This window comes from Hyposmocoma kahamanoa, unplaced genomic scaffold (genome assembly GCF_003589595.1).
Source record: "Hyposmocoma kahamanoa isolate Upper Pololo Valley unplaced genomic scaffold, ASM358959v1 78, whole genome shotgun sequence".
Lineage (NCBI taxonomy): Eukaryota > Metazoa > Arthropoda > Insecta > Lepidoptera > Cosmopterigidae > Hyposmocoma > Hyposmocoma kahamanoa.
In genome coordinates, this window is record NW_020653945.1 from 13,008,703 (window position 1) to 13,027,838 (window position 19,136).

Consider the following 19,136-nt stretch of genomic DNA (forward strand, 5'->3'; position numbering starts at 1 on the left):
ATTATTTACGATATATCGAAAATATCGATGTTTTGTACCGATATATCGCAAAATATCGATACAACATTTCAATATATAACATCAGAAAAAATATCGATTTTTTTACATGAACACCACTACATTGACAACAGACCTCATCCACAAATTTAAAGTCGCTCAGCGTGCGATGGAGTGAGCAATGGTTAGGGTTTCTATGATGAACTGAATTCCTACTGAAGTCATATATTAGAGAGCTAAAATTACACTAAACGCAAGTGGCAATGTATAATAATAAATAAGTTTGTAATTTTTATTTAATGGTGGATGAAAACACAGCTGTGCGTTAGAGACACCGTGCGGCTCTTGAACGCCTAATGGGTTAAATGATTGATCACACTATTTTTTAAGTGACTTACATGGTTACATAGCATACACTTTTCTTTTTGTATTATTTCAATTTACTGTGCATGTAGCGTCGATCTGTAATAGATATGCACTTAGTTTTAAGATTTTGCATGTATGTTTCTGTTTTTTATTGGTCTAACTACTGTTCTGGCCGAGCGCCACCAACAGCGGAGCTGAAACAGTTGCCGTGGCCGAAAACGATCAGGAGAATTCACACGATTATGGACATAAGCTAATAACAAATTTTTTTAGCGTATTGTTTCCCACAGCTGGGAATATATTTACGCGTACGTCCGCTAGGCGGGGGAGACTTCGCCGCTGAAAGTGCGGGAACAGGAGCGCCGATGAGCGTTCGAGAAGTCTGGAGCAAGCGTGGACCTCGCGCCTGGAGGACCGAAACACCCTGATTGCCCAGCTCAGGCGAGATCTATCTCCGCCAGACACAGTAGCGGCTATGCTCACGGATCATGAAGCAGTGTCCTTCTGTGAAGCGGTGATGCGCCAGAAGGAGGTCGCCGAGCGTGATCGGTAGAGAGCCTATCCCGCTCCTGCGGGGGCTCCAGTAAGTAAGAGGAAGACGGGGCGGTGTGGTCCGCTTCGTCGTGATGAGGTGGAGGGGAGGACGTAGCACATTTCAGGTGATGGAGGGGTTTCGGTGCGCAAAGTCAATCCTGAATCCCTCCCACTAGAGCACCCGAGAAAGCCACTGTCGCATAACCTAATCCTAGGAGGATTTCGTCCACGAAAAAAAGTCCTCCTATACTATATGCGTCCAAGTTATTGCCATCTCCTTCTTGGTATGCCTCGTCGTCGTTGGCCATTCTTTGTAAATTTATGACTAAGAATTTGGAGCCAATAATACTGATATCCATATCAAAATTTTGGCGTAAATTATAGCAGAGATGAAGTACAATTTCAACGAAAGTGTTACTGGTTCGCCTCCAACTATTGTGCAAACGGCATCGGAAATAGCACAAATGCTGCCGGTACAGATTGCCTTTTGAAATAAAAGAGAGAATCGGAATATTGCATATAACTTCACGCTGACAGTAGCTGAGTGTCAGTACTTTTCTCATTTCTTTTTCAGAAATTTTCGAAGAGTGGCGCTTGAATATACGACTGACGATACAAATGCATTGCTTGATAGTAAACACCATTTAAGTGATGTGTTCCCAAGAATAATCCTATTTTAATCATTAATACAATATAAAAATTACATGAATAATGAATAATATTTTAACACTTACTAATCAAAGCTGTCGTCTAGCATACTGACAAAGATCTTTATACATATAAATGTTTTACTAACTTACGCGTGGTATGTGATTCCTCGTGTTTTATTTACTTTATTACTGCACTCTAAACGCACGACGACATTTTTCTTGATATTTGCATAAAATGACACAATTTTACAAATGTCGAGTTCGTTCCTTTGCTCGACGCAGACTGTCTGTCACGAATATCAGTTCACCATCGGATCATTCATTTCAGTTTCCCCTAAAAGTCCTTGCCTTTCCTTTTAAAATAACAATGAAAAACTGGGTTTTTTAAAGTTTATTTCTTTAATTTTATAATATATAATTATAATATAATATAATTTTAATTGAATATTTGTACTGACCTACATTATGTACCTAGCTCTACGTATGTAAGTACAATCACATTTATTGATACTTAGTCAGTTACAATTAAATAATCTCCATAAAATTTATTCAATTGTAATATTTTATCCACATGAACTATACTTACTTACTTGGCTGGCTGAACGACCCGAAGTGAATCTTAACTTAATATGCGCCACTCTTCTCTGTTCTGTGCCGCTTATTGCCAATCGGCTATTCGAAACTCACACAGGTCTTTGTGGACTTGGTCGATCTAGCCATATCTAGGACGTTTGCCCCAGATATGATCTCCAGATTTTTCCTCATTCGCCAGGTTCCACCTTCTTTCCTAGTTGGTCCCAGAATCTTCCTAAAGGTTTTCCTCTCCGCCATTAAGAACTTGTTCTCCTACTTCAACGTCAAAGTGGACACTGACGCTTCGCATCCATACATCAAGATCTGTCGTCGGCGTAGCCTATTATTTGATGTTATGAACTATGATTTGTGCAAAATATTTTATAATTTCATAGATTATTTATTTCCTTTGAAAATTTCGAGAGTAAATTTAATTAAAATTTTAATAACACATTAAAATGAATTTATTTTAATAATTAGTGACCAAAAATGTTCATGCTATACTCGTACTACACAAAGTAGGTAAGTAAAACTAGATAGTATTAAACAACTTTGCGTATAATCAGAATCACAATTCTGTGTGCATTTTTGGAGGTGGTGTGGGTGGAGGGACTGGGGTGCGGTAGTACTTGTCGTAGATGGCGTCCCAAAAGCGCGTGCGACGCTCCAACAGCGGACCATCGACTAACTGAGGCGGCATTGTAAGTGACATGTAGGGAGCGCCAGAGGCGTTCGCTGGCGGCCACGCTGGCAGTGCGCTCTCAGAAGGCACCGGCTTGCTGGAAAATAAGATTATATTTCAAATTGCAGACTACAGACAATGCAAGGAAGTGTCTTTAGAGATTTAAAATCAAGCATATAGCGGCAGAAAATGCGGCCTTGATGTTTTTCGTATTTACATATGTATGTATCTTTATAAGCACAGAAAAAACAAAAACTCAAATTTAAAGTACAGGAATATCCTTCATTTATTTCTTTATTATTTCATTACATTACGGTAAGTTATGAGACGAAATATATGTATAAAATTATATACATAATTTTTATTTTATTTTTTATTTCATTCTTCTCGTTTATGTATTTCACCTTTATTTCAGAAGGTGCACTGTTTGTATGAAAAACGGCTGGGCCACATTTCCTGTCGCTGATTATAGACAACGGGAAGAGGAAAAGTGTAAAGTGTATAGAGTTTCTCTGATGGGGACTAATTAAGTGAGTGGATGTTATTTTCCTCAGACCATGGCCCACGCTTACACCGGCTGCACAGGTATCAGCGATTTGCACACAAGATGAGCTCATGAATTATATAGAACACACAATCCCGTGGAATGTGAAAATACAGTATATTCGAAATACTAAGAAGAAGAAAAATGAAATCATAACATTACCCTGTCGTAATGAAGTTGAGCCATAATTCTCTCATGATTGCCCTTAATCGTTTATACTCCTCACTTTTATTTTCTGGGGGCGCCCATTCGCTACCTTCAGGAGGTGAATCGAGAACCGCTGTTGTCTGTGCACAGTGATCTGCACCCCTAACTTTTGCTTTTATTGTTTCGGGCATTATTTGGTCATCAGGAAAAGAGTATTCATACACGTACACTTGATTATGGCCCGCCTCGGCGTGATACTTTACGGCTCTTAAAGTGGAATATGCAAACATAACATCAGTAAAAAAATCGATGTACGCCAATATAGTATCGTCACCGACAGCTTTGTCGCCGAAGTAGAATTCCTTCACTTGTTTCGCTACTTTTTGTTTTTGAGCTTCACTTTCGAATTCTAAATCAGCTGGCATGAAATCGGAGAACTTGGAATTCATTTTATCTTTAAACAAATCGTAACCCATTTGCACTCTGTTAATACCCTCCATATTTGCAAATCCATACAATATCGGGACTTTATTATATTTCCCATTTTTCAATATATTTACAGGCGCATCATCAAGAAATCTTTCAGTCTTAGTACTTATATAGCGTTCGACACATGGAGAGAACATGACGGTGGAATCACTTCTAGACATAAAATTATCCGATGTTAATACCTCAAACGGTGCACTTCTGTAAAATTCTTCAAGCGCGTAAATGTTGTCCACGTCTGTGAAGTTTTGACTTATTGCAAATTCCTTGGCGATATTTAGAGGGTCTATTTGCACCGACCATACTGCGATGTTAGCACCACTTTCTGGGATTACTTTGTTAAATAATCCTTTTGCGGACTTCGAAAGCATGAGTAAATCTACTGCGGAGGAGCCGGCGCTGTATCCGGCGATGGTCACGTCATTGGGGTTACCACCAAATTTACCGATGTTTTTCTGGACCCAGCGCAGTAGCGCTACTTGGTCTTTCATTCCGGCGTTCCCAGGTACGTCTTCTGTACCCAAACAGAGAAAGCCGTGCACTCCAAGTCGGTAATTAAATGTGACAGCAATTACTTTTTTGCTGTTAACCAAGGATTTTGGTGTCAATAAATTTCCGAACCCCACCTGATATGCTCCGCCGTGTACATACACCACAACTGGTAATTTTGTCTCTTCTGTGTCAGGAACAAATATGTTTGCGATAAGGCAGTCCTCTTGATATATACTTGTAGGAGGAAGCGAAAATACGACTGATTGATGGCACACAATATGCTTATCTACAGCTTCGAATGTTTCCAGCCACATCGGTGCTGGTATCGGAGCCTGAAAAATAGTAAGTACATGAGGCACTTTTGTGTTGCGAATAATATTGGAATTAAAATTTTTATATTGTGGAGACGTATATTTTAATGTACGTATTATGTATCGACACAATGATGATATCTACTTATGTGGGTGCGTGTGATTTAAAGAAGATGACGGTTATGTGAGAGGAACTATATTATTACAAGGGAATGGCTCTAACATACAATCTATCAGCTATTTATATTATTTATTCATAGCTAGCTAGCTCATTAAAAGGTAACGTTCCAATAAAAGAGTCTCCGAAATGCTGTATCTTTATTTGTTCATCAAGTATTACAAAGCAAGGGAAAAGGCCTGGTACTAGCCAGAGTTCTGACACTTCCCTCTTCCAATACAATAACAGGAATACTCTTGTCCTTCAACGTTTACTAAAATAGCTAATCTTCACTAGCAGCGACACCTAGCAATCATAACATAATATTGTTTTCTAAACATTCCCTCCGTTTCATTTTTAGTCACTACCATGTCACTACACGATAGTGTATTTTGAAGTTATTACTGTGTCCTTAATGACATCAATTTTAAAGTAATGTTTACATCTTTGTTATGTAATACGTCTTAAACTACCTTTGCTTTTCCTACGTCATATACTACCTATTCTACCCAATTATGCCGCCATTATACATACAAGGTCCAACCGTTCATAACAAGACTCTTTTTATTGGTCTTCTGTTATTTTTTACACTTTTTTTTTGTTTGTTACGGTCTCTAATACAACTGGTCAAGGTTTATTTCGTCGTTGTTTAGTTTCATTATTTGACTGTTTTTCCTTTACTCAATCATGTTATGTAGCGCTAAGTTTGATTAAATATATAAATTACACAGTAAACAAACTCACGAAATCAGGTACGCAAACTTAACCACCGCATGCCGCTATTTTAATTAAAATTAACATTGATCTGTGTTTGTTAGCAGTGAAAACCAATAAAGCATAATAAAAGGTAACTAGAATTTTGTCCTAAACACTCAAAATAAGTTTATGATGGGTATCAAATAAAAATTTACTTTAAACTGTTTTATTCCTTATCTGATCGAACACAAGTCGCGGGCCTGGTGGTAACCGACATGCCTGTACATAACAGTTGCAGTGCCACTCAGAGCTTTAAATCGCAAATATCAGAGGGGCAAGGCCGCTGCCCCCGTTACCTTGAGACATAAGTTGACAAGTCCCTTAAGCCTGTAATTTCACCAGTACACCTACCCTTAAAAATCGGAACGCAATAATGCTCACATTGCTTGTCGACAGAAATAGGTAAGGTGGCCTGGACGAACTCTTTCACAAGGAGTTCTACTGCTACTAGACTGCGTGCTTGGTGGAACACAGTTGTGCTAATGCAAATAATAAAGACAAGATCGACTTCCATATCTTGACGGCCTAGGTGGCCTAACAAATTCGACCAAATTGAGAAATGAACTTTTTTAAATTATTTCCCGCCTGGGTGTTCTGATAAGTGCCTCAGAGTAAATTCCGTTGCTATGGTACTCGTAGTACAGGGAATTGCCCTAGTTTAAGACCAGGCGATTGATGTGGTTGCCTGGTATATTAAAATCTAGGCCAAGTTCAAAACTTCTTTACGCAATACATGTTACCCCCGATATTTTATAGTAAGAATAAGTCACTCGCTGGGATTGTTTTCGTTTTCATCGATTTTTTCATGTGCCCTAATTACTTTTACAAATACTGCTATATGTTCGAAATTATTACTTGTTTTCAACTTCTTCTGTTAACTCTGTACAGCATCTCACTGTAGGTTTAGGATATATGGACACTAAAGTGTTTTAGACTCTGACCTTGAACTTATCTCTGCCGGTGGGTGCTGTCGCGTATGGGATTGAGTAGAATACGTAAACGTCATCTTCCTTGTAGCCGCGTACAGAACCTGAGGTGGTACGCACGACTCTTGACTCCTGGTCGGCCTGCGTAGACGCCGCGCATAATATTACCAAAACTACACATAAAACCCGTCCAAACCTCATCGCAGTGAACTGATTACTAAATGATAATGAAGCCTTAACTTTTTTTTACGATGTTATCAGTTTGATAATATTGCCATAAGTATAGATTTTACATAATAAATGTTTATTATATTAATAAATACTACCTTTAGAAAGACCATTAGTGTTCTAATGTTTTAGTACTTATCTCAATATTATTCAAGTTATTACAAAACAAAATTTAGAACACATGATCGCAGAAGGCCATGTTGTTTCTAGGATATTAATATTTTGTTGTTCCATTATATTAATTATTTTTTTTCTGTGTAATCCTATCTTTCAATACCGGAGAGGCTCTACAAACTGCAAAAATAATACTTATACAGCCATTTATTCTATATTGAACCTTCATACGTATTCGACCGAAATATTTGGGTTGGGACTCACATATTCTGTCTCGTTTTAAAATTTGTTTTTATTGATTGGTAGAATCATCCCTAATATATCGTAAATTACAAAGTGACTATATAGAACTTGGTTTCAGTTATATTTTATAAGATTTAAATACATCGTTATACCGCGCCTAGTTCTCCGCAGTAATCAATCATAGCTACTTTTCTTTGTGTTATTCTTATTTTGAAACACAAAATAAGTTGTCATTTTTCTTTACTGTGCCTGTAACATCAGATTACAGTGATAGTTATCGCTAGCGGCCGCGTAACATGTTTGTATACAAAATGTTGTTTCTTTTTGTGACCGTTAGAGGCGCTGTATAATTTGCCGTACAAAATTTTAAGTAATTTACACGGTCGGTAGCGACAACTGTCACATTAAACTCGTGGTAGATAAGATAGGTTATCGTTCTCGAATCGAAGGGCGCTTTCTGAGCTATTCACATTCGAGTTAAACGTTCGATTCGGATTCGGATACGATATACGAGTATCATTATCTAACAGAGTTTACGGAGTTAGTTGGTGAAATAGATTATAAGAAAAACTAAAATCGTTTTGGTACTTGGTACTTGGTGTAACGGGCTAGTGTCCGCAACTCGACGTCAAGGCGCCTATTTTGCGTGTGGTAAAATCGTTTTACATACATTTTTAAGACTTTAAACGCCTTGAATATAGGAATGCGTTAGTCTTGCATTAAAATAAACTAATAAAATTGAACAAAATCCAAACTTTATTTAAAATATTAAGAGATATCCATACTACATTCTTGCTTTGTAAACAATAGGACGTTGGTAACTTTCATTCGATAACTGTGTTCTGAATAACTTTTGTAACCTTTGCTGGTCGAGAAGTTCGAGTAATCGTACGGGAGTGGTATAAAAAAGTATAAACTGTGGATGTGGAACTGTAGACTCTCGGTGTGGTTTTGAATGGACCTTGTATTGTGTATTTACTTAGACGATCTCTTTTTACAAATTATCTAAGATTTATCTATGGCGAAAAATGCTGAATCAGCATTAATATGTATAAACGTTATCTAACTAGATAATAATTATTAAAATCTTTTTTAAACTGGCACTTGTAAAATAGCGAAAAGTACATGTTCCCAGAAAGTATAAATATATAAGGGACGTTCTAATCATGATGAAATTTTCGATTTCCCTAGAAATATCCTGTGAAATTTGTTCCTTATACCACTTATTTTTATATCTACACCTTTATATTTAAAATATTAACATCTTGCACTAAAACTGGCGACGACGTAAGGAATTATTTTTTTGCGAAAAAGAAATTTTTTTGATAAGTCAAAACTTCAGCCCCCGGTGTGTCGCAACTCCCTAATGGAATAGAAAAACTTGTTTAAAAACTGAATTACGAAGCATCAATTAGAAGTAGTCTTACTATTTTAAAGTCAAGAATTGAGCCGGTGTATATAATACATTCACTATCCTATATAATATCCTATCACTGATTTTGCAGCCAAGGTCATTTAAATACTTTTTTCGCTGCAATTTGTTATCAGGCCCCTGGAAAAAATGTGACTCCAAAATGATCACAAATTGTAGGTACTATTTCTGTGCAATTTTGCTGTCCGGACCGATCGTAGCACGTCGTTAATTTAGCATCGAACCGCAAGTGACAAAACGGCACGCGTTCAGGACCCCACGTGTGCTAATTTTCTTCAAACCACTTGTGATTAGAATTCCTTTGAGACTGCAGTGCTGAGATTACATTGCCATTTATGATAACAATTTGTTATTCTGCTAAAATCTTGTTGCGATGGTGGTTGAATCTCAATATAGCGTCAGTGTCATGGCAGTGCATGGCATTCATTCATTCAGTCTCTAACGATCTATGTTGCCCTACTAAACTAAGGTAATTGCTATGCATACCTGAATTTATTATCCTGTTTAATTAACTATTTAGTCTTCAAATTAAATATATCCTTTAGTGACAAATAATTAGAAGAGTACGCCTTAGACGTGTCTTGAAAAGCATACAAAAACATTGCAATGGCAGTTGAATAGTAGATCAGATGGTTGGTTGTTGATGTCTCTACATAATAGTAATTTGCCGCTTTTGTGCCTAAGCCTATTGGACAATAGATCAAGTTGTGGATGGTTAAGGTCTAACAGATTGACAATGTGATCCGGCCCGGAAAGCTAGATATCCTCCGGTCCCTCCTGCCGCTTAAGTTATTGAGAATTGGAGAGACGTCGTTTTTCGGCGTCGGGCAGTGAGTATACCTAACAGCTCCGCCACCAATGAGGAGATTTGATAGTGGACTTAGAGCCGACGGGTTAGCGGTGACAACCGCTAGTTGGGCAATGCGCGACAGGAAGTGAGCGTGCCTACAGCTCCGGTACCTATCTGGAAAACGTGCACCCGGGACGGCTCACCCGAGACACTAGTCACTCGAGAACCAGACGAAGTCGAACCGTACGAACCCTGTATACTGGCGCAGGAACTGAGAATCTGGGGCAGGAAACTGAACTTATAAGATTCCTGGGCGCGTACAGGTTATGGTGCCCTTCTCGTATACCCTAGAGGCTAGGGGTAGGAAGGGAGGGTCACTACAATCAAAACTAATGTACAAAGATATGGGGCTGTTCACGTATGTGGTAGGTGACTGAAAAATAGGCACAGGCTTATGCATTTTTAATCTATAAGCATCAGCATTTTACGAAAATGTGATCTCGTTTCGACTGACTAGCAAGAATTGTTGTCGTTTTAGTTACGTATTTTTGTTACCAATACAGTAATGTTACTAAAGCGATTTATTGAGACTAAAAATTAATGTACAACAAATTTGCATGTTTAAAACTAAAAAATAAACGATTTTATTGTGATTTGTTTCGTTTTTTATACGTTCCCTGACTATTTTATTCGTCTCCGGACCACTTTTTTCAAATCGTCATAATTTGCATATTTTTTTCTTTTACTGTCGCTTCTAACAATTACATTATGAACATCTTTACAAACATGCAAGGCTAATTTACGAACTAAAATAGGGAAAAAATTACTAGTATTTATGTGGTCTGTGGGAAAAAGTTATGGGTCAGAATTTTGTCAAAATACATAATATAATAATTCACACTTCAAAATACATACTAATCAGTAGAATAAGTAAGAAAAGGTAAAAAAGTAAAGGTTGGTAAAAAAGCTGTGGTAGTCTAATGGTTTGACCAACCGCCTCTTGGCACTTGGTACTTGGTGTAACGGGCTGATGTCCGCAACTCGACGTCCAGGCGCCTATTTTAAGTGTGGTGGATGCTGGGTCCTACTCGTGCCACCCAAGCTCCTCCAGGAATTTCAGCAGCCTCCTCGGTTTGCTGAAGACTTCGGGGAGCGACCTCAGCACTCCAAGGTAAACCTACCGCCTCACAAACAGAGGGTGTGGGTTAAAATCCGTGCTCTGAGTATGTCGGAACTTACGTGCGAAATTTAATTTGAAATTGAATCGTGAGCTTTTTGGTGAAGGAAAAAACATCGTGTTAAACCAGTACGTCGAAGAAGGTACATAAAACGGAAAACGTAAAAAGTTCCCAATCCTCATCGGGCCAATGTAGAGCGAGACCTGCGCCCAGCAGTGGGTCATATAAATGGATTGATGATGATGGTGAATGAGCAAAACAGGCATTTAACACATAAAGTACAGTCTCCTACCCTATATCGAGTATGCCCCTGAGTGAGTAGCAGCGTCTATTTATTGGTACAAGTTATCATTGGGAGCAGTTGCTAACCAGACATTAGTCTAGTTAGCAAGATATTGGAACAAGTTGGCTCGCTTGCAACCGGGCGGCGACTGCTATTATTTATGAACAAATTGTTCGATAATTACTAAGAGAAAGGTAACTGCTCCTTACGATTGGTTTTATCGCGAAATAATATTCTCGTAATAAGTAGCCTGCCTTTGAGATTGGTATTTAAAATGAGGGTTAGAGTCTGTACGTGAGTACATAGGGATCTTTAACTGGCATTACAAATAAAGGTAACGAATGCACTCTGAAATTTACTCAACTAATATATACATAACAATTGCAGTGCCGCTCAGAGCTTTAAATTTTAAGGATCTTAAATTTTAAAGGCACTGCCTCTGCGCCCATCGCCCTGAGACATAAGTTGACAAGTCCCATGCGCCAGTAATTTCATTAGCCCCCTTTACCCTTCCAAACAGGAACGCAGTATTGCTCACATTACTCCTCGGCAGCAGAAATAGGTAAGGTGGCATCTTTCACAAGGAGCTCTGCTGCTTTCTAGATGTCTAGATCATAAAATCTATAACGAGTCTGAAGAGACAATTTAACCGCTGTTAATAAAGAGATTGTTATCATTGTACTTCTCACACTCAGTTCGAGTTTTACAAATGCCAGAAAGGACGACGAGAATATAATTAATCATGTTGCGTCTTTACGTGTTTATCAAATCTACCATCAGCTTTGGGTAAATTTTAAAACTGTTTTTTCTGTACTTCTATGCACAAAATCGTAAAACTGGTGCTACCCATGCGTAGACCGATACCACCCAAACCATAAACTCACGAGAGAAATAAATGTAGGCCATACAAATATTTCTCCCGGCCCGGGAATCAAACACAGGACCTCTGCGTGGCAGACCAGCTTGGTAACCGTTCGGCCACGGAGACAGTTAAAGTTTATGTTGCATTGCTCGTTTTAATACATCTGCAGTAATTGGAAGATGTAGTCAGACGTAGAAAAATTTACTATAAACCGTGAGGCGTGTGCCACATGCTAATTTTACACTAGTTCACAAGCAGTCACGTTATCCAGTCTACAACCATGCCTCGCCAGTCATTGTCACTACGACCACCCGTCCTGCACTGCCACCTTCCGCCTTCAACCAATAGAAGCCACCAGCAAACCGTGTGCCAAGCGAATTTTGATGAACGTAAGCAGCCAGCCCATATAAGCCTTACAATTTCATTTTTTAAAAGATTGTCTAGAGTTAACCTGATTAGCTGAAATAAAAGGGTTTTGCAGATTTTATTATCTTGTTTGCTGCAGTTGCATTCTGTTACTATAATAATGAATGGCATAAGAAACACATGGTCAGATTCTTTGTGCAACATTTTAGATTATAGTTGAGTACATTTATATGGGTAATTTTCAGGTTAGTTTACTTAACCTAAATTTTCATTATTTAAGTATTCGAGTATATCAGCGTGAAATATTAAATAATATTTCAGGTTACTACACTCGAATATTAAATAATGCTTCATGATAATATTTTAGAATATTTAAATATTAAAAATTGCCACCGAAATTAGGTAGAGAAAAATAACTCAGCTATACTGATTGGTACAACATACAGGTAATCCAAAATTCGTTCTCTATCACAATTCTGAGTGTGTCGTAGAGGGTGGTGGTGGGGGCGGTGAAATAGGGGCGCGGTAGTGCTTATCGTAGATATCGTCCCAGAAGCGCCTGCGGTTCTCCAGTAACGGGCCGTCGATCAACTTTGCCGGCATCGTCAGAGACATGAAAGGCGCACCTAACGCGTCGGCCGGTGGCCAAGAGGGCAGGGGGCTCTCAGATGACACTGGCTTGCTGAAAATTAATATCATATTTAAAATTACAACTAAACTACACCTTACAACTAAAAATTGTGAACAAAGCAAAAAATGGTTAGAGTTCTTAGTAAGTTAGTAATTTTCTAATTTATTGGAAAATAATTAAATCACAACATACCCCGTAGCAATGAAGTTGAGCCACAGTTCTCGAGTAACTTTTTTCAAATTTAATAAATCCTCGCTAGGATTTTGAGGTGGTAACAAATCGCTTATAGTAACTGGGTCCATTACGGCTATTGTTTGAGCACAATGATTTGCACCCTTAATTTGTGTTTGTATTGATTTAGGTAATAATTGCTCCTCAGGAAAAGAGTATTCATAGAGGTACACTTGATCGTTGCCTGCCTCTGCGTGATATTTTACGGCTCTTAAAGTTGGATATGCAAACATAACATCAGAGAAGTAATCTATATATGCCAATATGGTTTTGTCACCAATAGCTTTGTCTCCAAAGTAGAATTCCTTTACTTGTTTTGCTACTTCCTCTTTTTGTGCATCACTTTCAAATTCTAAATCAGCTGGTAGGAAATCGGAGAACTTGGAATTCATTTTATCTTTAAACAAATCGTAACCCGTTTGTACTCGAAGCAGACCCTCCATATTTGCAAATCCATACAATAATGGAACTTTATTATATTTTCCACTTTTCAATATATTTACGGGTGCATCATCGAGTAATATGTGTGTGTTAGTATGGCGTTCGACACATGGAACGAACATAAAGGTCGAGTCAGGTCTAGTTGCAAAATTATCCGACGTTAACACCTCAAACGAGGCACTTTTGTAAAATTCTTCAAGCGCGTATAAGTTGTCTATGTCTGTGAAGTTTTGAGTCTTTGCAAATTCCTTGGCGTTTTTTAGAGGGTTTATTTGCACCGACCATACTGCGACGTTGGCACCACTTTCCGGAATTACTTTATTGAATAATCCTTTTGTGGACTTCGAAAGCATGAGTAGATCAACTGCGGAGGAGCCGGCGCTGTATCCGGCGATGGTTACCTCATTAGGGTTGCCACCGAATTTAGCGATATTTTTCTGTACCCAGCGCAGTAGCGCTACTTGGTCTTTCATTCCGGCGTTGCCAGGTACGTCTTCTGTACCCAAACAGAGAAAACCGTGCACTCCAAGTCGGTAGTTGAATGTGATAGCGATGACTTTTTTACTTTTAACCAAGGCTTTTGGTGTCAAAAAATTCCCATGCCCCACCTGGTATCCTCCACCATGCACGTAGACCACAACTGGTAATTTAGTTTGTTCTGTATCAGGAACGTACACGTTTACGATAAGGCAGTCCTCTTGATAGATACTTGTTTGTGGAAGGGGAAATATGACAGATTGATGGCACACAATATGTTTATCTACAGCTTCGAATGTATCCAGCCACATCGGTGCCGGGAGTGGAGCCTGAAAAGATAACAGATAAATATACAAAATATTTTATTCCCTCGTACATTTTGTGTTACACCTCGTACATTTTGTGTTACACCTCGTACAATTTTTTGTTGTATCTTAAAAACCATATTTAATAAACTATTCAAAGTCGATGCAAATGATAATTCTACTATATATTTGATACTTTCTGCCTTCAATTTATATCACAATTACCAGCAATGTAGTTAAACTGCATTCAAACGAGTTATTATTATATTTGAATTCGTAAAAAAATACTAAACGAAATTAATTGAAATTAATTTCTGACGAGTTGGTTTTGTAAATAGGGATTTGCTTCAGTTTATTATGGATCCTAATTACATGGATCTTTTTTATTTATTTTTGTAAAAGAGCATAAAAGTGCAAAAATAACCAAGGTAAGTACGTTATCAAGTTGCAAGGAATAATTTGTAGCTAAGTTAGCGATTACTGTGGTATCTAAAGCGTGGTTTGTTTCAATACTGATTCCGTGGCCGAACGGTTACCATGCTGGACTGCCATGCAGAGGTCCCGGGTTCGATTCCCGGACCGGGAGAAAATTTGTATGGCCTACATTTATTTCTCTCATGAGTCTGGGTGTAATTTGTGGTTGTCTATGCGTGTGTCCATGGCACCCGCGATACAGGGTTTCTCTAGTGCGGGGCTATGTATATGTGCGTCATTATTATTATATAAAAGAAAAAGTTAAAAAAATTACCTATTTTTTTGCGTGCTATATTTGTTTTTAAATTTATATTTTGTGATTTATGATGTAAAATATCAGTTAGAATTTATATCGTAGGTTTTTCTGAAATATTTTTTGTGAAATAAAAATACACATTGGTGTTTAGTACCAAGCGCAGAACCTAAAAAAAATTACGCTTTAAAAACGTAACAACACGACAAGTATGTACAAAAAAGAGGAAATTTTCCAAAGGTTCCCAATTTTTTTTCATGCTTGTAACACAGTGTCATTTTTACAAATATTTGTTACGGTTACATAGTACATAATGATCTTTATTCATTGAGTGCATTGAGTTAAAACCACTTTTGCCGGGATAATATGCTTGGTAACATAAAAATTGTAAAGCTCCTCGGTCTTTCTTATTATAAGCAATATATTATCATCTAACTTCAATTTCTACTAACTCTATATAGTATCTCGGCGGGTACAGGATGCAATTGATGAAAAGTAAATAGATTGTTGTTTTACAGTCTGACCTTGAACTTGTTCCTGCCGGTAGGCGCGGTCGCGTATGGGATTGAATAGAATATGAAGAGGTCATCTTCCTTGTAGCCGCGTACAGCGCCCGATGTGATCTGCACGACTCTTGACTCCTGGTCGGCTAACGCTTGAACAAGCCCCGCACATATCACGAATAGCACACTTAAAACCCGTCCAAACCTCATGGATATCTTCTTTCTTATTGAAATTATGATTTTTTAATATTTGAGTAAATGTACTGTGATGTCACAGTCATGACACCAGTCTCCCTAAACTTTTCTCTGAGAGAAATCCGAGGACCTAAACGGTACGCAGATCCATCAATGCAATCTCATAAAAGCATGCGAAAAATGCGTACCAATCTATAACAGAAATACTGTAACACAGGGCATCCAGTACAGGTTGCGTCTCTCAAATGGCCTAATACGTCATTTCAGCCTTTGTATGAATGAAGTTTGTCCGAGGTAGATTAACTCGTCAACAACTTCGAGAGTAGAGGTTCCTACTGTTACAGGGAAGGATAACTATGCAAAATCTAAACCTTGAATTTATTGCATTATTTATTTATATTTCGATAAAACACTCAACCTAGTTGCAATTGGTATTGTCCATAATGCGATTACGTTGATGTCTTTTGCTCAATAAAACTGATTTTACTCAAATAACCCTTCTTAATCATATTTTATAGTAGTAGCTACATGTGACTCTTGACTACTCTATCGTACTACTGTAACACAGTGAAAAATATAAATAACATATTATGCAAGTTTCAGTAAAGATGTGCACGACGTAGCATCCAGCACACAGTTAAGAGATTAGACTAGGGCGTTATGTGAGTTATTAGTAAAAAGTGGAACATTTGGAGTTCTAGATTTGGAAAGCTCATTCTAGAGCATGCAATATTTTTTTATGATTCCATGTGACGGGACGAACAAGTCGAGCGCCTGGTGGTAATTGAAGTGACACGCTTGTCCATAGCAGTTACAGTAACTGTCAGAGCTTTAAATCGCAAAGATCTGAGGAGTATAGCCACTGCGCCCGGCACCCTGAGACACAAGTTTGCGAGTCACATGTCTCTGTACCCTTATACCCTTCAAAACCGGAACGCGCTAATGCTCACATTATTACTTGGCGGCAGAAATAGATAAAGATGCAATATAAAATTGTCCATAACAATAACAATTCTTTTGTAACTTTTGTAAGTCTATTTTTTTATATTTTTAGATTAATCTCTTCGATTTGTAATCAACACTATATCTAAATTACTACTACTTTGACATATATATAGATAAGTACCTACTACTACTGCTATATAAATATGTATACAGATAAAATTAATTACATAAAGCATGCGACATTTCCAAGGACTGATATGGATTTTAAGTGTATCATCATTATTTGCAAATAGCATTTCAGACAGTAGGAAGTAGGTACGTACTTGTAGAAGGGTGTATATTGTATTAAAATTATTATTGTTGTTTGTTTTTGTTGTTCTATAATGTCTCTTTGTGTGCCGTAAAAATATTGTATTATCTACTATTATATAAGACTACATAAGACATTAAATATAAAAGCATAAAGTCAGGGCCCATGACGCTTTCACAATAAAATGTAGTAAGATCTCATGTAGAGCCGTCAGCGTCCTTTTTACCCTTACATTAAAATTGTGGTTGTTTTAAAACTGCATCTGATTTTGAAACAAATTTTGTTATTCATAAATTATTATTGAAAGGGGAATTTTGGTCTTCTCCAGTGATAAAACAATTAGGTATCTAAGAACTAACCATTTCTATTACTAATTAATTTTACTCAGACTCTAATATCGCTCATTGATTAAAACTTGTATTGTATATCGACGTACACGATTTATATGTATCTATTAATGCAGTGATTTATCTATAATTACCAACTGAAAAAAAAAATGCGAATCAGCATTACTATAAAATTAACAAGTATCTTACCTACATAGTACCTTATCTATCTAAATAATAAATATTACGATAAATACAATTGCAATTACAATTGAAGTCAACCCTATCAAAGATATTAAATGTACAATTATAAAGTCAAGACCCGCGATTCTTTCACAATAAAATGTAGTAAGATCTTATGTAGAGTCATCTAGCGTTCTTTTTACCATTATATTAATACATTTTGTTAATTATTAAGTGCTTATATTTTAAGTAATAATTATTTCCGTGGTGGGGGGGCCTGGAAGCTATAGCACAGGTTTCGACCTAGTTTACATTCCAGCTTCCTCACAAACTATAATTAGCTAATACAACTAGTCCTTATTAATACATGTAACAAGAATTTTGTAGCTTGTGATGGTACAAATAAACTATTTTTCATATTAGTGGTTGTATGAAAGCTGCTTAAAAAGGCAACTGGGTTACCCAAAAATATCAGTGGACACACTTTTGTAGCATTTACAGAACAAATTTTCAGTTTTATTATACACAGAAAATTAAAAGTTGCTTAATACTATTTATTAAAAATCATATTGAATTCATCAAAAAAAATATTCTTGTAGGCTACTGGAAATAGCCGCTACCATTAAAATTGCACTTGAAACAAAATTACTCAAATAAAATCATGGATGTGACTATGAAATTTTTGATTTTAATAATTTTGTCATTTAAATGGCAAAATGTCATTAAAATTAACAATTAAAAAGCAAAGTGAAAGTGAATTTGCGGGTTTTAATCTACGATTTAGCTGAATAATGGCAATGTGCTTAATTTTGAATGACATAAACATTGCCTTGAAATGTAAAGCCAGCTGTAACCGTATCCGTTGCATATTATGTTACCAAAAATCATAGTGTGTACGTGTTTTCGAGCTTACCGTGAGCGAAACACGTCTGGTTCGCAGTGAGCTGACGATAACCAGGTACTCATTCTAGCGAGTGAAGACGTTTCACGCGTACACACTAGAACCTCGTTACTGTATCTGTCACGTTACAGTTACACAGCTCGCTAATGAGTACCCGCCTTAATAGCGGGTTCACGAGTCTTTCACTTGCATTTTTCGCTTGATTGCGTGACACGTTTCGCATATACGGAAAGATCTGTTGCGCACGCGCAAGCAATACTGTTCACGTGTCGCTCGCTAGTGCCGCCCGCTTGCTTTGCATTGGATTTCTTTACGTTGCGTGAGTTTGATAACTAGCAAGCTTGATATTTCCAAGCAAGCAACAGGTAACGTTTGCGGAGGACCACTGATCAATCATAGAGCAGCAGCGTCCACGCGTCCACTACAACCAAAACAAAGGCAACGCGCCGCGAAGTCTCGCCTTAGCGCGGAGGGCAAATTTCTACTCAGTATACCCAGCCAACAACGCAAGCATGCGAAACCGCAAGTGGGAGACTAGTGAACCAGGCATAATATAGCGTAATATATTGTATAATTGACATATTTGTTAAAAATAAATTTTTACCATTTATTTGGGTAGGCAAAGGTTGCACCATACAGCCTCTTCATACATCAATAAGCTCTGACTAGTAACTTACAATATTGTTACAATTTTCATCCAAGAGCCGCCCGCCTGCCAGTGTGTTACATTGATATTGTTCTTAAATAGCGAAATGTGTTTATGTTTACTTTCACAACATATTTATTCTAGTTGGATGCTAATACGACTGTCACACAGCTTCCACAATAATTTAAAGATTTTTTT

General features: G+C 37.5%; 2 protein-coding genes across 2 annotated transcripts; both read right to left on the reverse strand.

The window, feature by feature from the left end:
* Window positions 1-2,020: 2,020 nt before the first annotated feature.
* On the reverse strand, window positions 2,021-6,822 carry LOC113232877 (esterase FE4-like). Its single transcript, XM_026467751.1, has 3 exons — window positions 6,637-6,822; window positions 3,509-4,803; window positions 2,021-2,899 (listed from the first exon to the last, which is right to left on the reverse strand). Exons 1-3 carry the CDS (start codon window positions 6,820-6,822, stop codon window positions 2,689-2,691), a joined length of 1,692 nt encoding a protein of 563 aa, XP_026323536.1. The 3' UTR covers window positions 2,021-2,688.
* A 5,642-nt stretch (window positions 6,823-12,464) lies between these two features.
* LOC113233452 (esterase FE4-like) lies at window positions 12,465-15,642 on the reverse strand. The gene is made up of 3 exons (XM_026468591.1): window positions 15,454-15,642; window positions 12,941-14,226; window positions 12,465-12,799 (listed from the first exon to the last, which is right to left on the reverse strand). Exons 1-3 carry the CDS (start codon window positions 15,640-15,642, stop codon window positions 12,586-12,588), a joined length of 1,689 nt encoding a protein of 562 aa, XP_026324376.1. The 3' UTR covers window positions 12,465-12,585.
* Window positions 15,643-19,136: the final 3,494 nt, after the last annotated feature.

Excerpts from the sequence above, each read along its gene's own strand:
- LOC113232877 (XM_026467751.1), bottom strand. The coding sequence starts at position 6,822 with ATGAGGTTTGGACGGGTTTTATGTGTAGTTTTGGTAATATTATGCGCG. Across the intron at positions 4,804-6,636 it reads CCGGCAGAGATAAGTTCAAG|GCTCCGATACCAGCACCGAT; the intron begins GTCAGAGTCTAA and ends ACTATTTTTCAG. Across the intron at positions 2,900-3,508 it reads CTCAACTTCATTACGACAGG|CAAGCCGGTGCCTTCTGAGA; the intron begins GTAATGTTATGA and ends CTTATTTTCCAG.
- LOC113233452 (XM_026468591.1), bottom strand. The coding sequence starts at position 15,642 with ATGAGGTTTGGACGGGTTTTAAGTGTGCTATTCGTGATATGTGCGGGG. Across the intron at positions 14,227-15,453 it reads CCGGCAGGAACAAGTTCAAG|GCTCCACTCCCGGCACCGAT; the intron begins GTCAGACTGTAA and ends TTATCTTTTCAG. Across the intron at positions 12,800-12,940 it reads CTCAACTTCATTGCTACGGG|CAAGCCAGTGTCATCTGAGA; the intron begins GTATGTTGTGAT and ends ATTAATTTTCAG.